This window comes from Amphiura filiformis, chromosome 2 (genome assembly GCF_039555335.1).
Source record: "Amphiura filiformis chromosome 2, Afil_fr2py, whole genome shotgun sequence".
NCBI lineage: Eukaryota > Metazoa > Echinodermata > Ophiuroidea > Amphilepidida > Amphiuridae > Amphiura > Amphiura filiformis.
In genome coordinates, this window is record NC_092629.1 from 65,565,407 (window position 1) to 65,586,376 (window position 20,970).

Consider the following 20,970-nt stretch of genomic DNA (forward strand, 5'->3'; position numbering starts at 1 on the left):
ACAATTTTCACAGCATACGTTACGAACATGTGGCGGAAATGACACCCCTTTAAAAGCCTTTAGATCTCCTTAATAGAACCCTTACCATTCCTCTTTGTGTGTCAGCTTTATTTGTCTCAATATGTAAGTGCAAACAACACTACAGTTTCTGCCAAAGAAGTACGGCACTTGTTTACACTTTGAGAGCGTGCACAGCATAAACACGGAAGTGGGGTTCTGATTGGCTGATTCAATCGTCTGACAATCATAACAACAGACGCGGTAATCTGATTGCAAAGCTCCACGAATGTCGCTCATTAACAGGGGGCTTGCATCAATCTGAGCAAGGGACTGTCATTCTTCTCTGAAACCGAGTGTAGGTCATGCTCCCCTCCAACCCTTCTTAATTTCATTATACCCGCATGCGAAGCATGGACGGGTATATTGCCATCCTGTGGTTTCATCTCCTTCTCCTCCTTCTCCTTCTCCTATCAAACACATCATTCTGTCAAGGCTAGCGCTAAAACTACTAGGGCCACAGGGCCCATATGTGGTACACTTATGGGCACTACCCCGCAGATGTGCCTTTTGCCCATCTCGGCCCCAGAGGTCAAAGGTCACGGGCCCCAGGGGCCCAAATGTAAAAACACAAACCATGCCGTTTCTCATCAGATGAAGCAGCCTCAGGGCCCTGAGTTGGTACACTGATAGCCCCAGGGGTACTCTATAAATACAACTATACATGAGCCCCATATGTTATATATTATGGGCCCCAGGGCCCCAAATGTTAAAAATATGGGGCAACAGATTGACAAGCCTAGCTCTAAAGCTACAAGGGCACTAGGGCTCATATGTTGCACATGTATAAGCCCTAAATTGTAGATGTGCCTTTTGCCCATTTTGGCCCCAGATGTACAAGGCTAGAGGCCCCAGGGGCCCAAATGTTAAAACAAAGGGCCGGCCGTTTCTCAGCAAATAAAGTAGCTACAGGACTCAGATTTGGTACACAGATAGGTTTTTAGTATCATATTGTCATATGTACATATGTACCCCATATGTCACATAATATGGGCCCCTGGGCCCCAAACGCTAAAACATAGGGCCGGTCGTTACTCTGTAAATAAAGCAGCTTTAGGGCTCAGAGTTAGTACACAGATTGCACCTGAAAATCACATTGTTATATGTACATGTGAGCCCCATATATTACATTATATGGGCCCCAGGGCCCCAAACGCTAAAATATAGGGCCGGCCGTTACTCTGTAAATAAAGCAGCTTTATGGCTCAGAGTTAGTACACAGATTGCACCTGAAAATCACATTGTTATATGTACATGTGAGCCCCATATATTACATTATATGGGCCCCAGGGCCCCAAACGCTAAAACATAGGGCCGGCCGTTACTCAGTAAATAAAGCAGCTACAGTACCCAGCTTGAGTCTACTGATAGCACTAGAGAATTAAACTTCAACATATGTCCATGGGCCTCATAAGTCAAATATTATGGGCCCCATGGCCCTAAATGTTAAAACAAAGGGCCGGCCGTTTCTCATCAAATAAAGCAGCTTCCGGGCTCAGAATTTGTACACAGTAGCACCTGAGAATTATATTGTTATTAACACCCACATACCCCCCCACCCGACACACGTAGGAATAAGGACTAAACAGACATATCCGTATTATAATTATTAATATAATAATGTTCCAGTTAAATTACATACCCATTGGCTGTTCTATTTAATTTACATACTCCCTCTGAAATGGTCCCAAAATAGGCTGTTCCGTTTAATTTACATATTCCCTCTAAAATGGCTGTTCCATGTAATTTACATACTCCCTCTGGAATAGTTTTCCCCTAATCACACTGCATAGCCTCACTGTGAATAAGAGAGACTGACAACAGCAACATAGGGCCGGTCGTTACTCTGTAAATATAGCAGCTTTAGGGCTCAGAGTAAGTACACAGATTGCACCTGAAAATCACATTGTTATATGTACATGTGAGCCCCATATATTACATTATATGGGCCCCAGGGCCCCAAATGTTAAAACAAAGGGCCGGCCGTTTCTCATCAAATAAAGCAGCTTCCGGGCTCAGAATTTGTACACAGTAGCACCTGAGAATTATATTGTTATTAACACCCACATACACCCCACCCTACACACGTAGGACTAAACAGACATATCCGTATTATAATTATTAATATAATAATTGGAAATACCAGCGCGAAGCGTTAAGGCTGTTCCAGTTAAATTACATACCCATTGGCTGTTCTATTTAATTTACATACTCCCTCTGAAATGGTCCCAAAATAGGCTGTTCCGTTTAATTTACATACTCCCTCTAAAATGGCTGTTCCATTTAATTTACATACTCCCTCTGGAATAGTTTTCCCCTAATCACATTGCATAGCCTCACTGTGAATAAGAGAGACTGACAACAGCAATCTATGGAGAGACCTGGCAGGGGACTTTTTACAAGTTCTTTATTTTAAGTGCTACGAGAGTGCAACCTGCATTAAATAAAAGCTTGTGACTTGGACTTTCAATTTTTACACATTTTCCACCCAATTGGGCGACTTTTTACAATTTCTATATTTTAAGTCCTCAGCAATTTGTACACAGATAGCACCTGAGAATTATATTGTTACTAACACCCATGCACGCACCCATCCACCCCACACACGTAGGACTATACAGACAGACCGTGTTATATCATAATTGGAAATACCAGCGTGAAGCGTTAAGGCTGTTCCAGTTAAATTACATACCCATTGGCTGTTCCATTTAATTTACATACTCCCTCTGAAATGGCCCCCAAAAAGGCTGTTCCGTTTAACTTACATACTCCCTCTGGAATGGCTGTTCCATTTAATTTACATACCTGAGTAAGAGAGACTGACAACAGCAACCTATGGAGAGTAAGAGAGACGACTCCCCTGGGAGGGGACTTTTTACAATTTCTTTATTTTAAGTGCTACGGCAGTGCAACCTACATTCAATTAAAGTTTGTGACTTGGACTTTCACTTTTTACACATACAAATTGTTTATTTTAAGTCCTCAGTAAAAAAGGACTGTAAGTTTGGGTACACCGATAACATGCGGGTATAGCCGTATTTGTGTACAAATATATAGCCTTCTAGTTATATTTCTCTTCCTCCCACTGCCTTGTAGATATTGTCTGGATCTAGAAAAAGCGCAGAAAAAAGAAGACCACTTTGCCAAGATGCAGCAGAAATTGGTCTGGAACGAAACGTCTTGCACCTGCACCATGGAACAAGCGGCCTCGCCTGCCACCATGGAGATAAGAACCACAAAGTCAAAACCAGGGGTCAAAGGTCAGACCAGAAGGAAGTTGACGGATAGTGCCAAGAAGAAGATGTTAAGAGGAGTGAAAAGGAAGAGTGAGGATACGGAAAGTTCACAGGCAAATAAACGAAGGTATGTACGGCGTAAAAGGAATGCGCAGTGATTTATTAAAAGTGCGCTATGCACAGGGCCAGGCACAATGCCTGGACATTGATCCACAGCCTCGGCACACTTTACAGGTTGTCGCTGACCACTGCGGCCCCACTTCATTCCATAAACCATTAAACAACAACACAGGGACTTGCGGCTAAGAAGAACACACCCTAGCCATTCCACAATTGACCTTCGCAGCCAGGACGAGCTCCCCAAGCTTCGTGAAGGTTAGGCAAAAAAAAAGGTTTGTCTCAAAGCTCGCACGCGCATTTGTAAAATCGTGAGATTTGGAAAACAAGAAATGCAGACATTTTTTTTATTTTTAAAAAAAATATTTTTTTTTAGTTTTTCCAGAAAAATTTGGCGAAAATCAGATTTTTTTTCTCCAAATACCATGAAAAAAGTAGGGAATAAAAAAAAAAATCGCATTTCGCATTTGTTTTCAAACCACTCGTGAGCTTTGAGACAAACCATTATTTTTTTTTGCCTTATAACAAGACAAAAAGCAGTAGTTCCTTGTCCAAGGGAATTTCAAGCTAACTCATCAATCTTTATCGCCAGGTTTGAACCCGTAACTTCTCGCACCATAGTCGAACACATTATCAATTGAGCGAACTTGACATGTACTGGTGATTAGATAGGGGTAAAGGGTCATAGGTCAAGCTGAGAGGAAGTTGGATATAAAAGATATACTATCGAGACAAAGCTAATCCCAGTGTCGACTTACATGTATTCTACTGGCTTGTATTTGATTGTTTTCATCATTGCCATATTCACAATGTGTTAGCCGTCCAGTGAGCTCATTTAGTTAGGCACTCAACTCTAGTGTGTGATGGTACAAGTTCAAGCCCCTGCAGTGTCCATTTCTGTTCTCTTGGTAAATTGAGCTACAATGTAGCTTGAAATTCCCCTTGATAAAGAACTTGCTGCTAAGGCCAAAAAAAATTGTTTGCTACCCTCTAGTGGGATTTTTGGGGTGGGTGGGTTGATCGGAAAAATTTATATTTTTTTAATGACTCTACTGTATTGGCTTGTAGGCAATGAACATTGGTCATGTGGAAAGATAATTCAATATTTCACTTCAGACCTTCAATATGCAAAATACACCATAGTTATTTGATACAGGAATGGACACTTATAAATATTATAATGAGTTTCATACTGCAGTTACTGTCCGTTTTCCTATACACAATACACAGTGCTCTCACCATTGACGTGTGACCTCAACAAATGATGTATGTTGGGAGAATGGACACTTGCCTAGTTAACATCACTGTGTGAAAAATAACCAGCCAATATTTTATTTATTCTCCAAAACTTCTGGCAAATATATTTCTCTAGCATGACCTAAAATTACAGCTAGGTTAGATGTTCAGAAATGGTCGCACTTTTGTAAAATATGAGTGAGGGCAAGGCATAGCTAGCCAACTCCCCGTGTTAATTGAATGGAGATTTGACCGAAAATATTGGTATCGGACCGCTCACTTCTGAAGGATGCCACAAAAAAACGGTAAAAGCTACATTTCAATTATTCTAAATAGGTTCTAGAAAATAAAGTTTTGTAACATGTCCTAAATTTTTAGCTAATTTAGATGTTTGGAGAGGGTCGCACTTTTGTGTTTTAGGAAGGATATGTAAACGACAGATAACACCAAAAATATGAAGAAATTATTTCCAAACTGTGTTAAGTCAACAATCATTATGTTGCTCATTTTGAAGAATGCTGGTTAACAAAAAGCAGGTCTTTGTGTCATTTCGTGAACAATGGTACACATACCATTGTTTCCTTTCGTTTCCTTTATAATCGGTTACCCAACTGAAGCTGTAATACCAGCTTTATTGCGATGTCGCACATTGAAAACAGACACTTGTACACAACCAGAGAAGATCTGATTTAATCAGTTGAGCTGCTTCAATGAGTGTTATCTTGGTTTAATAGCTTTTAATGGGGTTTAAGTCCTGCAAAGGTCGAGATGAATTCTACTGTAGACATGACTGCATCATGTACAGTAATGATTTTCTTCTTGAGAAAATGTTGTTGGCCAAATTTAGCTTTGATATAAAATTTACCCACAGAAAAAATAATAAAAAACCATTAAAAATTATAAACTAAAAACTAACAAAGGGCCGACCTTGATTTTGGCCAGGGCTGGGATAAAGAGTACTAGTAAAGGGTACCGATCGGTGGAGGCACTGGAGGGCAAGCAAATGTTTTTGCCAGATAGTAGGAAACTCAGGGAGCTGAACCTGGCTGTGATGATTTATGTAGGTGATTAGGGCTTGCGCTGATCTTGAACTGCATATTCCAGGAATGGCTCATAGTATTGTTTGGGCCACCATGATCAGCAACTTTCTGTGAAGTGTATGGCCTTGTGACGGATTTCTGAGCCTGGTAATGTAATTGGATATCCTACTTTAATAACTTGTTTTGTTGCTGTTTCTCATCAACAGGCTTTTGGGAGGAAATGCTGTAGAGGAAACGTTTGCGAAACCCACATCAACCCCTCGAGTGAGACTCAAGTCACAGTCTCTCTCATCACCTCGTGGTGCAGCCGTGCGAAGCTCGCCCAGACGACAAAATCAGCTCAGTAAAGTAGCGGGTATGGCGGATGATGGCAAGAGAAGAGCATCAACATCATCGTTGTCATCATCATCAAAGGTTACCACGGTCACTTTTGATGCAGCTGGAAGGAAGAGGCCATCTAGGAGTAGTAGTTTATCAGGGTCATCATCTGCAGGTCAGAGGTCAGCATCAGGTGGTCAGAGGTCAGCATCATCATCTGGGGGTCAGAGGTCAAGGAAGCAGAAACATACTGAGGTATGAGTTACACTGGATAAAATATAAGCCAATAGACTGAATCGTTAGTAGTCAATGGGCTATTCCATGTAAAATCCACACTACCCCTGTGGAAGACCTAGCTGAAGTCTTCCGCAGAGTGAGTATTAGTTTTTATTAGAATAGACAATTGGGTAACTTCCATTTGAAATACTCACTCCAGTTATGTAAGGTATAGGTAAAGCCATTATACAGCGGGAGTATGGGTTTCAAAATAATTAACCCTGACCAATTACATTCGAAAAACATACTCCCCCTGAGGAAGATATTTTCAAAATCTTCCACTTTGGTAGTGTGGATTTCAACTGGAATAGCCCAATAGAAGTAGGGTGTTCACATGAAAATTCCAAACCCACCCCTGGAATTACTTTTTCTGTCAGGATTGTTCCTTCTGCAAAATGATTTTAAAAACCTTTTGAATCAACTAAATCGGACAATCCGTTGGGAAGATACAGCCTTTTAAAGATTCACAAAATTTGCCATTTTTACCCCATTCTTAGTCAAATCCTGATTTTGTCATAAATTTGCATATTCACAAAGCGATAATTGTGGGAATAAAGCCAAAGAAGGCATGAGATGTATTGTTTTTGTTTATTTAATGTTTATTTATGCAAATATTAAAAATCCAGGGTCATAATTGCTATATTTGCTTCTTTACAACATATTTAAAATGGCTGAAATCACAAAAAGAACTCTTTTGCCAGGACTTTAAAGGTAAATATGTGTGATTTTCACCATTGAGGGCGCTATTATGTGCCAATTTTGACCTTCAAAGGCCTGTATTTCCTAAACTACACAACCAAATTGTCTGATTTTTGCACAGGATTTTGCTCTGAGGGTCTAGATTGTAAAACTGAATATAGTTTCAGCATCATTCCATATCAGAAACATTGGTAGAATAAGAAAGTACTTAAGTCCTCATGCTACTGAACAAATTGTTCACAGTTTTGTAACCTCCCGGCTTGATATGGGCAACTCCCTCTTGTTTGGCCTTCCTCAAGATCAGATTGCACGTCTACAGCGTATTCAGAACACTGCTGCGCGCTTGGTCACTTTAACTAGAAAGAGATCTCACATCACTCCAGTTTTAAGAGAGTTACATTGGCTGCCGGTTGGTTACAGAATTGTTTACAAACTGTTGCTCATTGTTTTTAAATCACAAAATGATCTTGCACCAGAATATATCAAATGTCTCCTCCAACCATATAACCCTCCTCGTATGCTCCGTTCTAGTGACAAATCGCTTCTCTGCGTACCCCGTTCAAAACATTCATGGGGGGATAGGGCTTTTTCAATTGCTTCACCACGTCTCTGGAATACTCTGCCAACCCACATTAAACTAAGTACATCTTTAACACAGTTTAAAAGTTCTTTAAAAACTCACTTAATGAAAGAAGCATTTTACTGATGTGCATCACCATATTTTGTTCACCTATTGATTGTTGTTCATGTGTAGATTAAGTTGTAATGAAAATTAATTTTTATTTTGTAGTTTAAGTTGATCTATGTATCGCGCCTTGAGCGCCATTGATTTGGTGGAGATGTGCGCATTAGAAATTCACATTATTATTATTATTATTATTATTATAGCATAATTGTACATCTTTGGGAAAATAGTTTTATTTGATGACAAAAATTATTTTGTGCGTAACTTTTTTATGCGTGACCGTACAAAAATGCTATATTCACCTTCATTACGAGCAGAATATTTTCCATCTAATTAGGTAGTCGGGCTTGCACAGAAGTTATCAGGAGACAAATTATATGGAATTCAAAATGTCCAAAAGTTTTCCAACTGCTGCAGAATCTGTTACATTTCCACCATACATTTGTGTATGTAGGCAGGGGTACGCATAATAGCTAGCATTGTGGCCACCGGAATAGAAGCAGATTAGTTTGATCTTTCGATCGATCATCGATGATTGTTCGATCCTTATTATTTAAAAAATCAATTAATTGTCTATTGTTAATTGTGATTACATATGAATCTGTGCATGCAATGATATTCATCAATACAAATTTACCAGTATTTCTATCTAGTACATGTAATTTGAGTTGCGAGTAACCAGTATTTCAAAAAAGGGTGTAGCTTTGAATTGATGTGAGATATTCAATTTTATTCAATATCTATGCTGACCAACAGATTGTTCAACGGTTTCACAATTTAAATTACTTTCTATGTAAATATGGCCAAGGAAGGCACTGAGACAAACAGTGCATGTGAAATGTTCCAAAGTTTAACATTTGAGATGATTGAAGTAAATAGAACAGATACAACTTCATCTTGCTTGTCTCCCTATGTGTTGGTGCATATAATAATGGCCTTTACAATCACCTTTGACCTCCGTGTGTGACCTCTGATACCACCAATACATCAATGTACCCATAATGCAGCTCTGACTTAAATTTGGTTGCGTTATGATTTAAGCTGTTCATATGAGACCGAAACTTAAACAAAACTTTAACCCTAACCGAAACCGTGTTTTTTTGCTACCGGTTGGGAAAATAAGAAACAAAATAGAGGAGAGAAGATGCACAAAGAAGTCACTTTGTACCCCAGGGATTTGAACCACGCAAAAAATCAATGACCTGTAGCCACGGGGGTTGCATTGGCCCAGCCAGTGATTCCCTGGGTATATGACTTGGGCTGATTGTGTCATCGCATCACATAGAATGCATGCACAACCGGTGGTTTTAAAAGTGAGCTTTAGTGAGACTCAGTTCGGTTAGGGTTAACCAAAAATGTCACATAAACACACTTCTGCCTGATTTTTGGATACAAAGAATAGAAAGAAATATATACAAATTAAAATGTGTTTCTTTCGTAACTTTTGGCCATCTTTGATCCATTTTAACTCCTTGGGGAGGAGGTTGGGTTTGGATTGGTATAGTTTTCTCATATTAAACTGTTTTTCAATTTTTTTTATAGAGGTTGCATTACTTGCATAATTCCTTGACTATGTGGTTTGGTTGGTTTGTACTATTTTAGAGCTGCCAACCCTTCTTGATCCTGCAGAAGACTTCCACATTTGCTGACAATCTATTGTCTTCTGCAAAACATTAATTTTCTGCATTTGCAGCCATCTGGCTATATCTTCTGCATTTTCTGCTGCCCTTGGCGCGAGAGCGCGACATCCAAAGCTTTTTTTACACTTTGCAGAAATCCTCTGCATTTACATATTCCAATGTTGGTAGCTCTGACTATTTTAATAAAATATTTGTGTTTGTGTGTTTACAGCTACTTCAAGGCATAGTACATGAGTTGTTAAATGAGAGAGGCATCAATAAAGACCACCCTATATATACACAGTGCTCCAAGAGACTATTTAATATGACTAAGGAATACGTCAGAGTAAGTTAAATTTAATGTCCTAACTGAAGATAGGGATTTAATCGCATAAAATCGGTGAGCGAGTGAGCGCCGATACACTGTAACAATCTTAGAAGCAACAGCAAATTCCTTTAAAAATGGGATTGTATTGCATGGAATTATACAGAACACACCTTTTTACAATGGTTTACGACCAATTTTTCAGGGAAAAAAGAACTGTGAGATTAATTGGGTAAAATCCTGGGTAGCTCTCATTTTTCAGGGTTTCCTTTTCAAGGCCTTGAAAGTCCTGGAAATTTGCTCAAGGTCCTTGAAAGTTCAGAAAAACTGGAATTTTACTTGAAGTATAATTTTGACACAAAATTTGGGGAGTGGAGAGGATCTGTCACTTTCGTTAATATGTGCCGCATGGAGAGCCGCATCTTGATTTTTGTGTTGTGGTAAGTCCTTGAAAATCATGCTTTTAAACCTTGAAAATCCTTGAATTTTAAAGGCTTCAAGGTGCGGGAACCCTGGTTTTTAACAGGCCCGCTCAGATAGGACAAGGTATCTTATTAATAAGGTGATTCATTAATTCAGAAAGAGTTCATTGTGGGTAAAATATCGGAATACAATATTGCAATTCTCCCATAGTCGTGAGAATGAACTTTGACTGATCTGAATTTCCTGTGATTTTATTTTTCATTTACAACACTGGCACTTCTAAAAATAAGGTTTGTTACATGAAAATTCTTTGGGGACATTCAGACCCAACAATTTGTAAAAAAAAATTAAAAAAAGGTTTTTATGAAAAGTTCAGCGCCATTGAAATATTGTCTGAATCTGGTCACGATATCCCGCCAGATTTTTACCCACAATGCATTCAGTTATGAATGACTGAAATTGCTTATTAGACAATACTTACTGCGCACCATCCGTTTGGAAGTCGTGTGAAATCAGATGGGTTGTACTACTTACTTGCTCTGTCAGGTAGATCGTTGGGGGCGATGTGATGATTTTGGCGCATGACTGGTGCATGCTTACAAATGTATGTGAATTTATGCGAGAGTGAGTTGGGACTGTTTTGATATGCACAGTAACAAAAATCAAATAATTTTTGCCTATTATGAGCCCAACAAACTTCTTGAAGCAAAAACATGGCAGCCCAAAACCGATGTTTGGGAAGCTCCGATGTAGCTAGGGCATGCGTTTATAGGGTAAGTTTAGCAAATTTACTTTATTTTATCTTTTTTTCTTGTTTTAACAGGCTCTGCCACCCAAAAGTTACTCCAGTCTCACAGATGAAATGAAGAACATTGCCAGTCAAAATGTGGAGTTTGTGGTTGGCTTTGAAGAAAAACTCTATACTGCCAAAGAAAAGAAATGAACTTGGAGGTGTTTTCCCTAAAGAACTAAAGTCGGAGATGTTTCAAAATAGCCAATATTCTGAGTATTTCTTTTGACCATGGTGAAGACCATGAAGACAGTGAGTGAATATCATCACAATGACTTAGAATTTGGAGTCATCAACTATAGACTGCTCAGCCATGTCACATGTGTGGGATGTAGGTTTTACGCAAAAATGCAGTTCTTCATGATCAACTCGATTAAGAAATTTATATGTGTATTTTTCAAAGACAACCACTATGTTTTGATATAATGGGTCATTTTAAGATATATGAGTTTGTGTTGTATTAATGGAAATACTAGTATGTGAAACACTATACAATGTAATGATGTATATTCATACGTAGCGGTAAACGTAAATAGGAAGCAATTTAAGACTTCTACACTACTAAAATTTCACTCACCGGAACGCTTTCACTGGGTCGACCGGCGTCTTCAGCGGATGTTATTGCTCTGAAAATTTGTTGTTGCTAGTGATGTTATTGGAACACCTCAGATGACGTTACACATGTTGATGACGTCAAACTGGAAGATGTGGTGGCGCCCCCTTGGTTACGGGGGGTCAGGAGGTTGTCACAAACAGCAGCGTTGGAAATAGATGGTATCGCATGGCAAAATACTACACAATTTTATCAATTTGCTACACAATTTTTAGAGTTGAGTAGCATTTTTATGCCATAGACTTACACACTGAAGTATGTGAATGTACCAAGAGAAAAGTAATGAAAGCAAAATTTTGCTACGCATAAAAAATGCTTAATTCCAACACTGCTGGCAAACAGATGTCTAATTCTTTGTCACGGTTCAGTCTGGGTCTTTTAGTCCTGATATGCATGGCTTCCAAGACCCTACGAGGGAAGTCCTTAGGCACTTTTACGTTTTCCCAGTCAATCAGGTGCTCTTTGCTCCTGTCAATATATTCCTTGATTGACCCAGATAACATCTGCTGAAGACGCCGGTTGACCCGGTGAAAGCGCTCCGGTGAGTGAAATTTGAGTAGCGTTGAAGTCTTAAATTGCTTCCTACTATAAAATGTGTTTTACTGGAACCTCATTGATCAAAGTCCCTCCTCCAAACAAATTTGTTTATTTATATCTTTATTTATATCTTATTAATATCCTCTTTGATTGGTTCAAAATTGGACACAATATTCATTTTGGCCAATCGGCAGGTAGTTCTCATGGGGTTAAAACAATCGGACCGATCCTGTCTTCCACAGCGCGGCTGAGGACAACCAAGCAACTTTTTTTTGGCCTTTAAACTTGAACCAGGAAAGCATAATTTACTGCAAAATACCAATTCTCATTTTTTTTTTTTTCGAAATGCAGAAAATGATGTTATTTTTCAGAATTTTGACATCCTGAATTATAACACAAGTTGAACTTGTTAGTGTATTCACACATGTACACATGAATGAAGTCAAACAGAAGAAAATTATCATAATTCTCACTTTATTAGGCTTTTATTGAGCTAATTATGCAGGTTGACAATCAATTGTTTTATTGCTTTAATTATAGTACAATTGTATTTGTATCTCCTATATAACAATAATTAGAAATCCAGGTATGATACTGTAAACTTTCAGAATTTAAAATACGGTAATGGATTACATTTGAGAATATAGGCATTTTATATCATTCTTAGCCAAGATAGAATACTCAGCCTGTAACTCCATGATAAACACACGGTCCAGAAGATTGCATGAATGTGCCTTAGATTATGAAAAATGTGAAATTTGGCTTAGCTTACCTTGAAATAAACATTTTTCCAGCCCTGTACGCTACATGGACACAACATGTAAGTTCCAGCTTGGCAAAGAATTACTTAAAATACCTATAGTGTTGATTTACTAATCTCAATTACATGATCCAGACTCATGACAAGATTTAATCCACTTGTGCCAAAATAAAAAAGTTTGAAACCCAGACATAATGGGCTATTCCATTTAAAATCCACACTACCCCTGTGGAAGTCTGGAAATATCTTCCATAGCGGGAGTATGAATTTCAAATGAAATGAACATTTTAGGCAGCTCCATTTGAATTTCATGCACTCTTTGGAAAAGATTTGAACTTTATCTTCTACAGAGGGAGAATGAGTGACAAATAGAGCTGCCTAATGTGTTCATTCCATTTAAAATTCATACTCCCCCTGTGGAAGATATTTCCAAAATCTTCCACAGGGGTAGTGTGGATTCTAAATAGAATAGCCTAATTAAAGATAATAAAAAGGCAACAGAAAATACATGGAATTCGTCAGCTTCGTTCCATAGTGGCGTAAGGTGGGGCACCGCGAATTAACAGCTTTTCGAGAAAATCCGGTTTGAAGAAATGTCAATAGAAAATTGAGTTGTGTAAAGCAGACATTCATTATATTTTGAAAATGATTTGAAATTTCTGTAGTAAGATAAATAGATTTTATCTTTATATAACTCTTGAAAGAAATATAGACATAGTATTACTGGCAAATTAAAAACAATAAGTACGAGCTAGCACGTCAGTATGGAAAACACGCAAAACCCAATACCCTAAGTGTACGCCACCATGGTCGCTGTGTAATCCATAATGGCGTTACTTTACGTCAGCTTCATTCCAACTACTTTGGAATGAAGCGAGTTGATACGCCAGTGTGACGTTCAATGTTTTTTGTTTTGCCGATATTATCTCAGTAATCATATGCCAAATATCATTAATTAACTAGTTTTGGCTGTTGCGACTTGGTATAATGAAAGAGAACATCATTTAAAACAATGCTAATTTTTAAACAAAAAATTACCAAAAATCACCTTACGCCGTATGGAATGAAACCGACAAATTATAACTTTGCGATAAAGAATGTTAGGCCATGGGTTTTAAACGTGACACTTGCAAAAGGTGCATGGTGATGTTGTATTTTTCCAAATCGTGTTCTGCTAATTTCAGAGTGGCGAGTTTAAAACACATAGCCCGATGTAGAAGTCCACAACTTACAACATGCTCCAATTTCAGCAAAGCTAGTATCGAATTGTTTATCAATTGCATTCTAGACAGAATAAACTATTCCTATGATTAACATGACAAATAATTTGAGACCGCTCGAATAGCAAGCATACGAGCAGTGGAGTTGGGTGTCATAATGGCATAAGTAACTGACTGAGCTAGATTGATATTAAAAAGGATTTCAGGATAGTTACAGAAGTCACAGGTCAGTTATATACCATAGCATCTGCGTTTCTCACCATTTTTGGTTGATTTTGATGGCACTCATTAGTATAAATGCCCCCAAATGGGTATAAATGGTTGCCATGGTAACTGTCGTACAACTACCCTCAAATTGAAGTACCAGTTGATACGAATAATATAAAAAATTTATGATAAAAAAAATGCTTATATGTGGGCAAAAATGGCAAAACTGCCAAAGACGTTCTTTTTATGCTGACCTTTGAAAATCACAAAAACTGTTTCAACCCAAATATCTCGGCTCATGTCACTATGCAGAAATACACTATTAGAAGCTTTGTCTAAAAATGTTGCACGGAAATCTGAACTAAAGCAGATAGACAGATGTGGCCTCTTTACTAAAATTAGCATGATTAGTGAAAATATATACCTTTTTATAGAAAATATCAGCCTCTCAAGATTGAAGAAAAGTTTTTGTAGAAAGTTGTAAGCCTGAACCTATTATATAATATTAATCAATATATAAAAAGAAATAAAATTGTCAAAACTTGCAATGGAGTTGATGTATTGTTATTCTTATTCTAGCACACAGAAAAGGATCGTATACGTGACTAAGGTAACATGTCCCCTTGTCTCTGTTTATGGTGGTCGGAGCTCTCTTCCTAATCAAGATCGATTCTCGAATATGGCGGGCTCCCGAATTTCATTCCTTCTCAAGAACTTGGGGATCTTTCCAACTGATAACTTGATTAACATGATTATAATACTAACGCAATGGCAAGAAACAATTTGATAACATGATTCTGTTGAACGGCATGGTACGTAATCCTTGATTTGGATTATGCACTGACCCGTTGTTTTTGTGTTTGGAAAGAACAGATGTTCCTTTTATACTTTGGGCTACTCTGTCGTGTTTCAAAGCGACGCCCACATTATCTTAGTCACATTATACAATCCTCTTCTAGACGATAGTGTGGTCTCTGTTGGTGACAGAAGTTCGATAGACAAACATTGCTCTGAAGATGGACATCGTCCAAAATGGTTTAAACTGCCAGGTCAGTAAATAATTTTTGGTTTTGACCAGTAGCGTACCTAGGGGAGGCAGGGGATAGCACGTGCCCCGGGTGTCGTCTTAGGGGAGCAGCGACTCAAACAATCAAACTCCCTCTAGATCGATTCCGTGGCCCGTGAAAGTCAAGTATTTATGCAAATTTTTGCACAGGAATGTGGTGGAGGGCACCAATCTGTATCCTTTATGGTGCTACAATCCCTAGTTACACCACTGGTTTTGACAAGATGAAATGTATAGTAATGGTTCATTTTCTACAAGCCTAATTTGGCAACAAAGACAGTGGCGTAGGTAGGGGTTTTGGGGCCCAGGGTTAAGCCTAGGATACATAATGGTGCCCACATTCTTGAAACAATTGCACGGTTGAGCGTGAGAAAATTTGCACAAATAGGGTCTACCACTAATTAATTTTGGTTATAATGAACATGTAGGCCTAGTTGAATATCGGTCCTAAATTGATCTTTCAAATGCACATTTGCACTTAAATACGCGCAAAGCGCACGAAATGTTGACTTTCAACGCTTGGAGGGGGCACAGAATCGATGCTGAATTGGTCAATTCGGTATACCCCTTAAGATGTCGCCATTCCACTGAACAAAGAAGTCAAGTCAACCCTGAGGGAGCTTTGCATCACAACTCAAGTGCATTTTTAATCATGGGGAAAATTACTGCAAACCCACAATATGCATGCAATGTAGGCAAATTTTCAACAAAAAGAAAGCCATTTAATGATTTTTCTGCTTAATACACCCTGGGTACTTCAATTTAAATATTTGGAAAAATTACTGGAAATACATGTTGAAGTGTGCAATCACATGCATATGAGCTATAATATATTAATCTTATTTCCAACTTTAATCACTGTTCATATTGGGGGGAGGAGATACATCACTAATCTACCAAAAGTCCAAAATGCAATAAAAATGTGCTGAAAATTCCAATATTTCTGGACAAATTCACTTCATTATGGCCCACTTTTCTCGCTATATATTTGCTTGTTTTGTGTGTGGGGGTGTGTGTATGATTTAAAACACCAACAAGTTCACCCCTACTGAGTAATCGGGGTTAAAGCCATAATGTATGATTTCTGTCCAATTTTATTTATATGTTTTAATTTTGTTATTCTTTACAAAAACTTATTACATAATAACAATGGTCAAGGAAGTTTTCTGATAAGTTTAAGCAGAAATAATGAAAGAGGCATAACTGTGGAACTTAAGTGGTGAATCGGAGAATACAACTGGGATCCCCGGTTTTATTAAACAAACTATAAAAATTTTACTGTAATTAAAGCACTTTGGGCTTAGTCTTTCTCATGGTATTTTTGTACACCATCGGGCATTACAATCATGTAAAAAGTAGAAATTCTAGAAAAATTGAGGGCACACCACTGTGGAGCAAATCACACATTATGGCTCTAAGGTTCACTTTTGACATGCAAGTTATTACTTTTTTTCTGAAAAAGGTCCACATTTTGGAAGTCCCCTGGTTATTTGCCAGTGTTCACAGTACATTGGCTTCTTCTTCCCACTTCCATTGGAGATTTAAAATACACAGATATGGGTTCACCAGGTTAATGATATGGGCATGAATGATGTATGTGGGGATCAATGGCACGATGTATTTCACTTGAAGCTGTAGATTTGGATTGTATTCCAATTAGCAAGCACCAGTGAGCCAGCAGGTGTCATGGACAAATCATAGGGATAGTACAATCCTTTGGCTATGCATTGTAGGAATGTACCTGTGGGGCTGTATGCATGAATGTGACCAGTGTTGAATCTATTGGATACTTTCATTGCAACATATATGTTATCCTCATCATCACACACTATCCCATGTGGCAATACTTCCATACCTTTCACATCCTCATCTATCTTGGGTGTGAAGCTGAACACCTCATTACCTGAGTTATCTATTGCTACTACCCTGCGTCTGTACATTGAACCTGATGGACGGGAATGAATCAGGATTTGATTCTTACTATTGACAACCATACTTGGATAATCATAACCAATTGAGCATTTGATCTTCTTGACCACCCTACCATCAGGATATGTATGAATTGTTATGATATCTCTTTTCCTATCACCCACCAATACATTATCTTCCCTATCTATTGCAATACACCATAGGTTAGCATGTGTGTTTTCATCTTCACCTTGGGTTAAGGTGTTGAAGCAGTGAAGATACTTGCCTTGCTTATCAAACACGTGTATGAATTTGGATTCATCCCCTACTACTAAGATGTCTCCTTGTGGTGATACACAAATATCAAGAACATCGATTGGTTGGTTAGAATTTTGTTCTGTTGGTGTAAATGACATCTTGTACTTGCCATCACTATCATGAATGTCGATCTTCTTGCTCGGGTAGCCCGGGAGGTAGCCACAGCGTACTACTAGATCTCCATTATGAGGACTGCAGGCAATACGTTGAGCATACTGAGGGGGGTTGATTTCTCTCTCCAGTGACCAGGTGCACAAGGCTATGTAAGATATAAATGGTAAACATAATAGTGTAGGTGGCATTCAAATATGATAATTGCATATTTTTTTGGGAAACAATAGTTACAATCTTATTTAGTCACCATTCTTTGGATATGAATAAATGACAATGACAATATATGTGGCAATGGAGGGATTGTTTTAATCAACATTTCAAAGATTTGATTGAAACATACAAAAAGAAACATTTATTCATGTTCACCATTACTTTAAAATGAATAACTGACAATGAAACATAAATTTGTCGATGGATTGGGTAGTATTAAAGGCAGTTGGTGTTAACATGAAAAATAAAGCACCAATTTGGCTTATTCACATAAAAAGCTGCTTCTTCAACATTTACATGATAAAGTTATCAATAAAACTGATATTACCCCATCTTGTTTGATTAAGAATAATAATGTCCTAAGTTTGCTAGGCCACCCCCCCCCCCATACACACCAAACTTTACCGAGCCTTAAGGGGTATAGTCCATACAAGATTTTGTCACAAGAAAATTCTCAAAATAAAATTTTGATATTAATCCGCGATGTTATAAGGCCCGCCGATTACGAGCTGATGTATAGAGTTACAATTAAATAGTTTGACTCAATACAAAGTTCTTCAAAAATTGAAAAGTGGTTAAGCCAACAAACAAAATGAGACATTTTACATGAATCTGTAATTTCAAATTGAATTGAATTTGGATGCAGAGACGTAGCTGAGGGGTATGGGAGCACAGCACTTGCCCATGGCAGAGATGCCAACTCTCCCTATTTTAGAGGGGAGGCTCCTTTTTGTAAACATTTTGTCCATTTTGACACCCAAATTTGACAACCTCCCTATTTCTGGCAAGTTTTGTGCCATTGAAGTTACATGCAATTTTGAAAACATCCCTATTTTTTGTGTGAATCCTCCATATTTTCTGGATGTTAAATGTTGGCATGGTGCCGGGTTGGAGGTGGTATGGAATATAATTTACGTAGTATACATTGATTCGGCATCCACTCGTAAGAGTCATTATTTGCGTGAGCTCTGTCATGTCCGTGCGCATTTAAACAAAAATTAGTCACTATTAAAGACGGTTATAATGTTAAAATTCACCTTGATTATGTCCAAATTAGTAATATTTGTGCTACAACAGCTTATCCAGGTTTAGTCATTATAGAGTCGTGGGACAGATTACCTATTTTTGAGATGAATATTTGACACCAAAGAAAATAAGGAAAACAGCAATATTGACAAAGTTAAAGCCCTATTCAAACACATGTATAGCTATAATTTTACTGAAGTATAGAAATTACAGATTCAAGTTTTACTAAAATGTCTTATTTTGTGTTCAATACACTATAGGCTATGTTAGCACATCTATGACACTAACAAAAGGTGTCAAAATCTGAATTTTGATGATTTTTTATGATCCTCCGGATGAGCAAATTACTGAATAGGGGTGACACATGAAATATGTATTTTATAGTATAGAATACCTTGCACTATTGATCCAATAGTAGGCCGTTGTTTGGGATCATAATTCCAGCACTCCTGCATGATATCTGCAAACTCTGTTGGACAAGTTGCTGGTACTGAAGGCTTCAATCTACCGCTGCCCACTTCAAAGACGACAGTTTGCCATTCTGTCCCTTCAAAAGGCTCATTTCTTGTGCAGATCTCTAAAGTGAGCATCCCATATGCGTAGATATCTGCTGGCTTTGAGTATACAGCTCTTCCGTGTTCATTCCCTCTGTGAATTTCTGGTGCCATATATCGATTGGTTCCCTTTTGGCTGGATGTTGTCTGGGAGTGGTCTATTTTGCGCGCGAGTCCAAAATCGGTAATTTTTAACAGATTGTCCTCAAAAAGAATACAATTAGACCCCTTAATGTCCCTGTGCAGAAAGTCATGTCTGTGGAGGTACTGGATGGCTAGCGCTGATTCCTTGATCCATTTTCTTCTCAACTCATTCGTCACAGGTTTGGAAGGATCAGATAGATAATCATGCAGTGAACCATTTGGGGCATACTCCATCAAAATAACATGAATTGGCCCTTCTTCAGAAAACCCAACCAATTTGACAATGTTATTATGGTGAAGTTGATTCATAACTTGAATTTCTCTTTGTTCCAGCTTGAAAACAGACTTGGCAGCGGCTTGTTTGTATCCATTAAACTGATTACTGAAAATTCCACTGAATGTTACACGGTGGACGGACCCAAATGCTCCTTCCCCAAGTTTTTCATGAAATTTTATGTTTTTGAATGCAATGGTATAAAGCGGATAAGATTTGGCCATGTTGAAATACCGTATAATTACATCTGAAAGAAATAGAAATAACAGAATCAAGAAGCTTAAGTAAATAATTATGTGGACCAAAGTTTAATGCTGCACCTTGATATATGGGGTGAGGTTCTGGGCTAGAGAACCAAATTTGATTAGTTGTTCAATTTAAAAGGTATGTGGCTAATAGTGTAAAGTTGCAGCGTCCTTCATTTCATAACACGCTATTGTTATTATTTATTTGAAAATGAGTTGTTTTATATGGTTTTGAACAATAAAATGAAACTGAATGAAACAGGTATGTTCTTTTTTAATGACACCCATTTTTATTATTAACCCTTTAATTTTACCGAAATCGATAATGGCTTTAAGGACTCGTTTTCACGGTTTTTTTGTGGGACCTGAGAGCACAATCAGATATATCAAATTGCATTTTAAATACGAGGAATGTCCTTACGGTATCAAATAATTTTGTTTTTTTGACATTCGCTATATAATACACATTTTATGCCAAATGATTAAAATTGACATATTTACCATTTTTAAATGGTTAAAAACAGTTAAAACAGTCCGCGAAGTGAATTGTATGAATCTAATGATATGTTCTCCAAGTGTGTGTAGTCCACGTATGAAAATGTTGACCTTTCGTATTAAAGATATAGATTTTTCCCCCAAACACCAGCCAACTACATATAATTTAAGTGCATATTAAATTTTTAAAGTTTCCTGTTCGAGGACTGTTTAATATCAAAAAAATTTTAAATGTCAAAATTTTCCATAAAATTTGTATAATTGCGAAATTAAAAAAATCAAAATCATTTGATATCAGAAGGACATTTCTCGTATTTAGAATGTTCGATATGTCTGATGTGCTCTCTGGGGCTCTCTGGGGCTCTCAGGTCCCACAAAAATACTGTGCAAACGTTGCTATCCGAGTCCTTAATTTTTGTGGCCATATTTTTGGTGGTAATTCACTGATATGAGCCGTT

At 37.8% G+C, this 20,970-nt stretch overlaps 1 protein-coding gene across 1 annotated transcript in view; it reads left to right on the plus strand.

Annotated features, from left to right (window-relative positions):
* Window positions 1–3,157: 3,157 nt before the first annotated feature.
* The window catches only part of LOC140136587 (uncharacterized), a 32,878-nt gene continuing 15,065 nt past the window's right edge, over window positions 3,158–20,970 (plus strand). Inside the window, exons 1-3 of the mRNA XM_072158274.1 lie at window positions 3,158–3,420; window positions 5,893–6,259; window positions 9,516–9,629. Coding sequence (XP_072014375.1) covers window positions 3,206–3,420; window positions 5,893–6,259; window positions 9,516–9,629 — 696 coding nt within the window. The 5' untranslated portion in view covers window positions 3,158–3,205. The remainder of the gene's footprint in view (window positions 3,421–5,892; window positions 6,260–9,515; window positions 9,630–20,970) is intronic.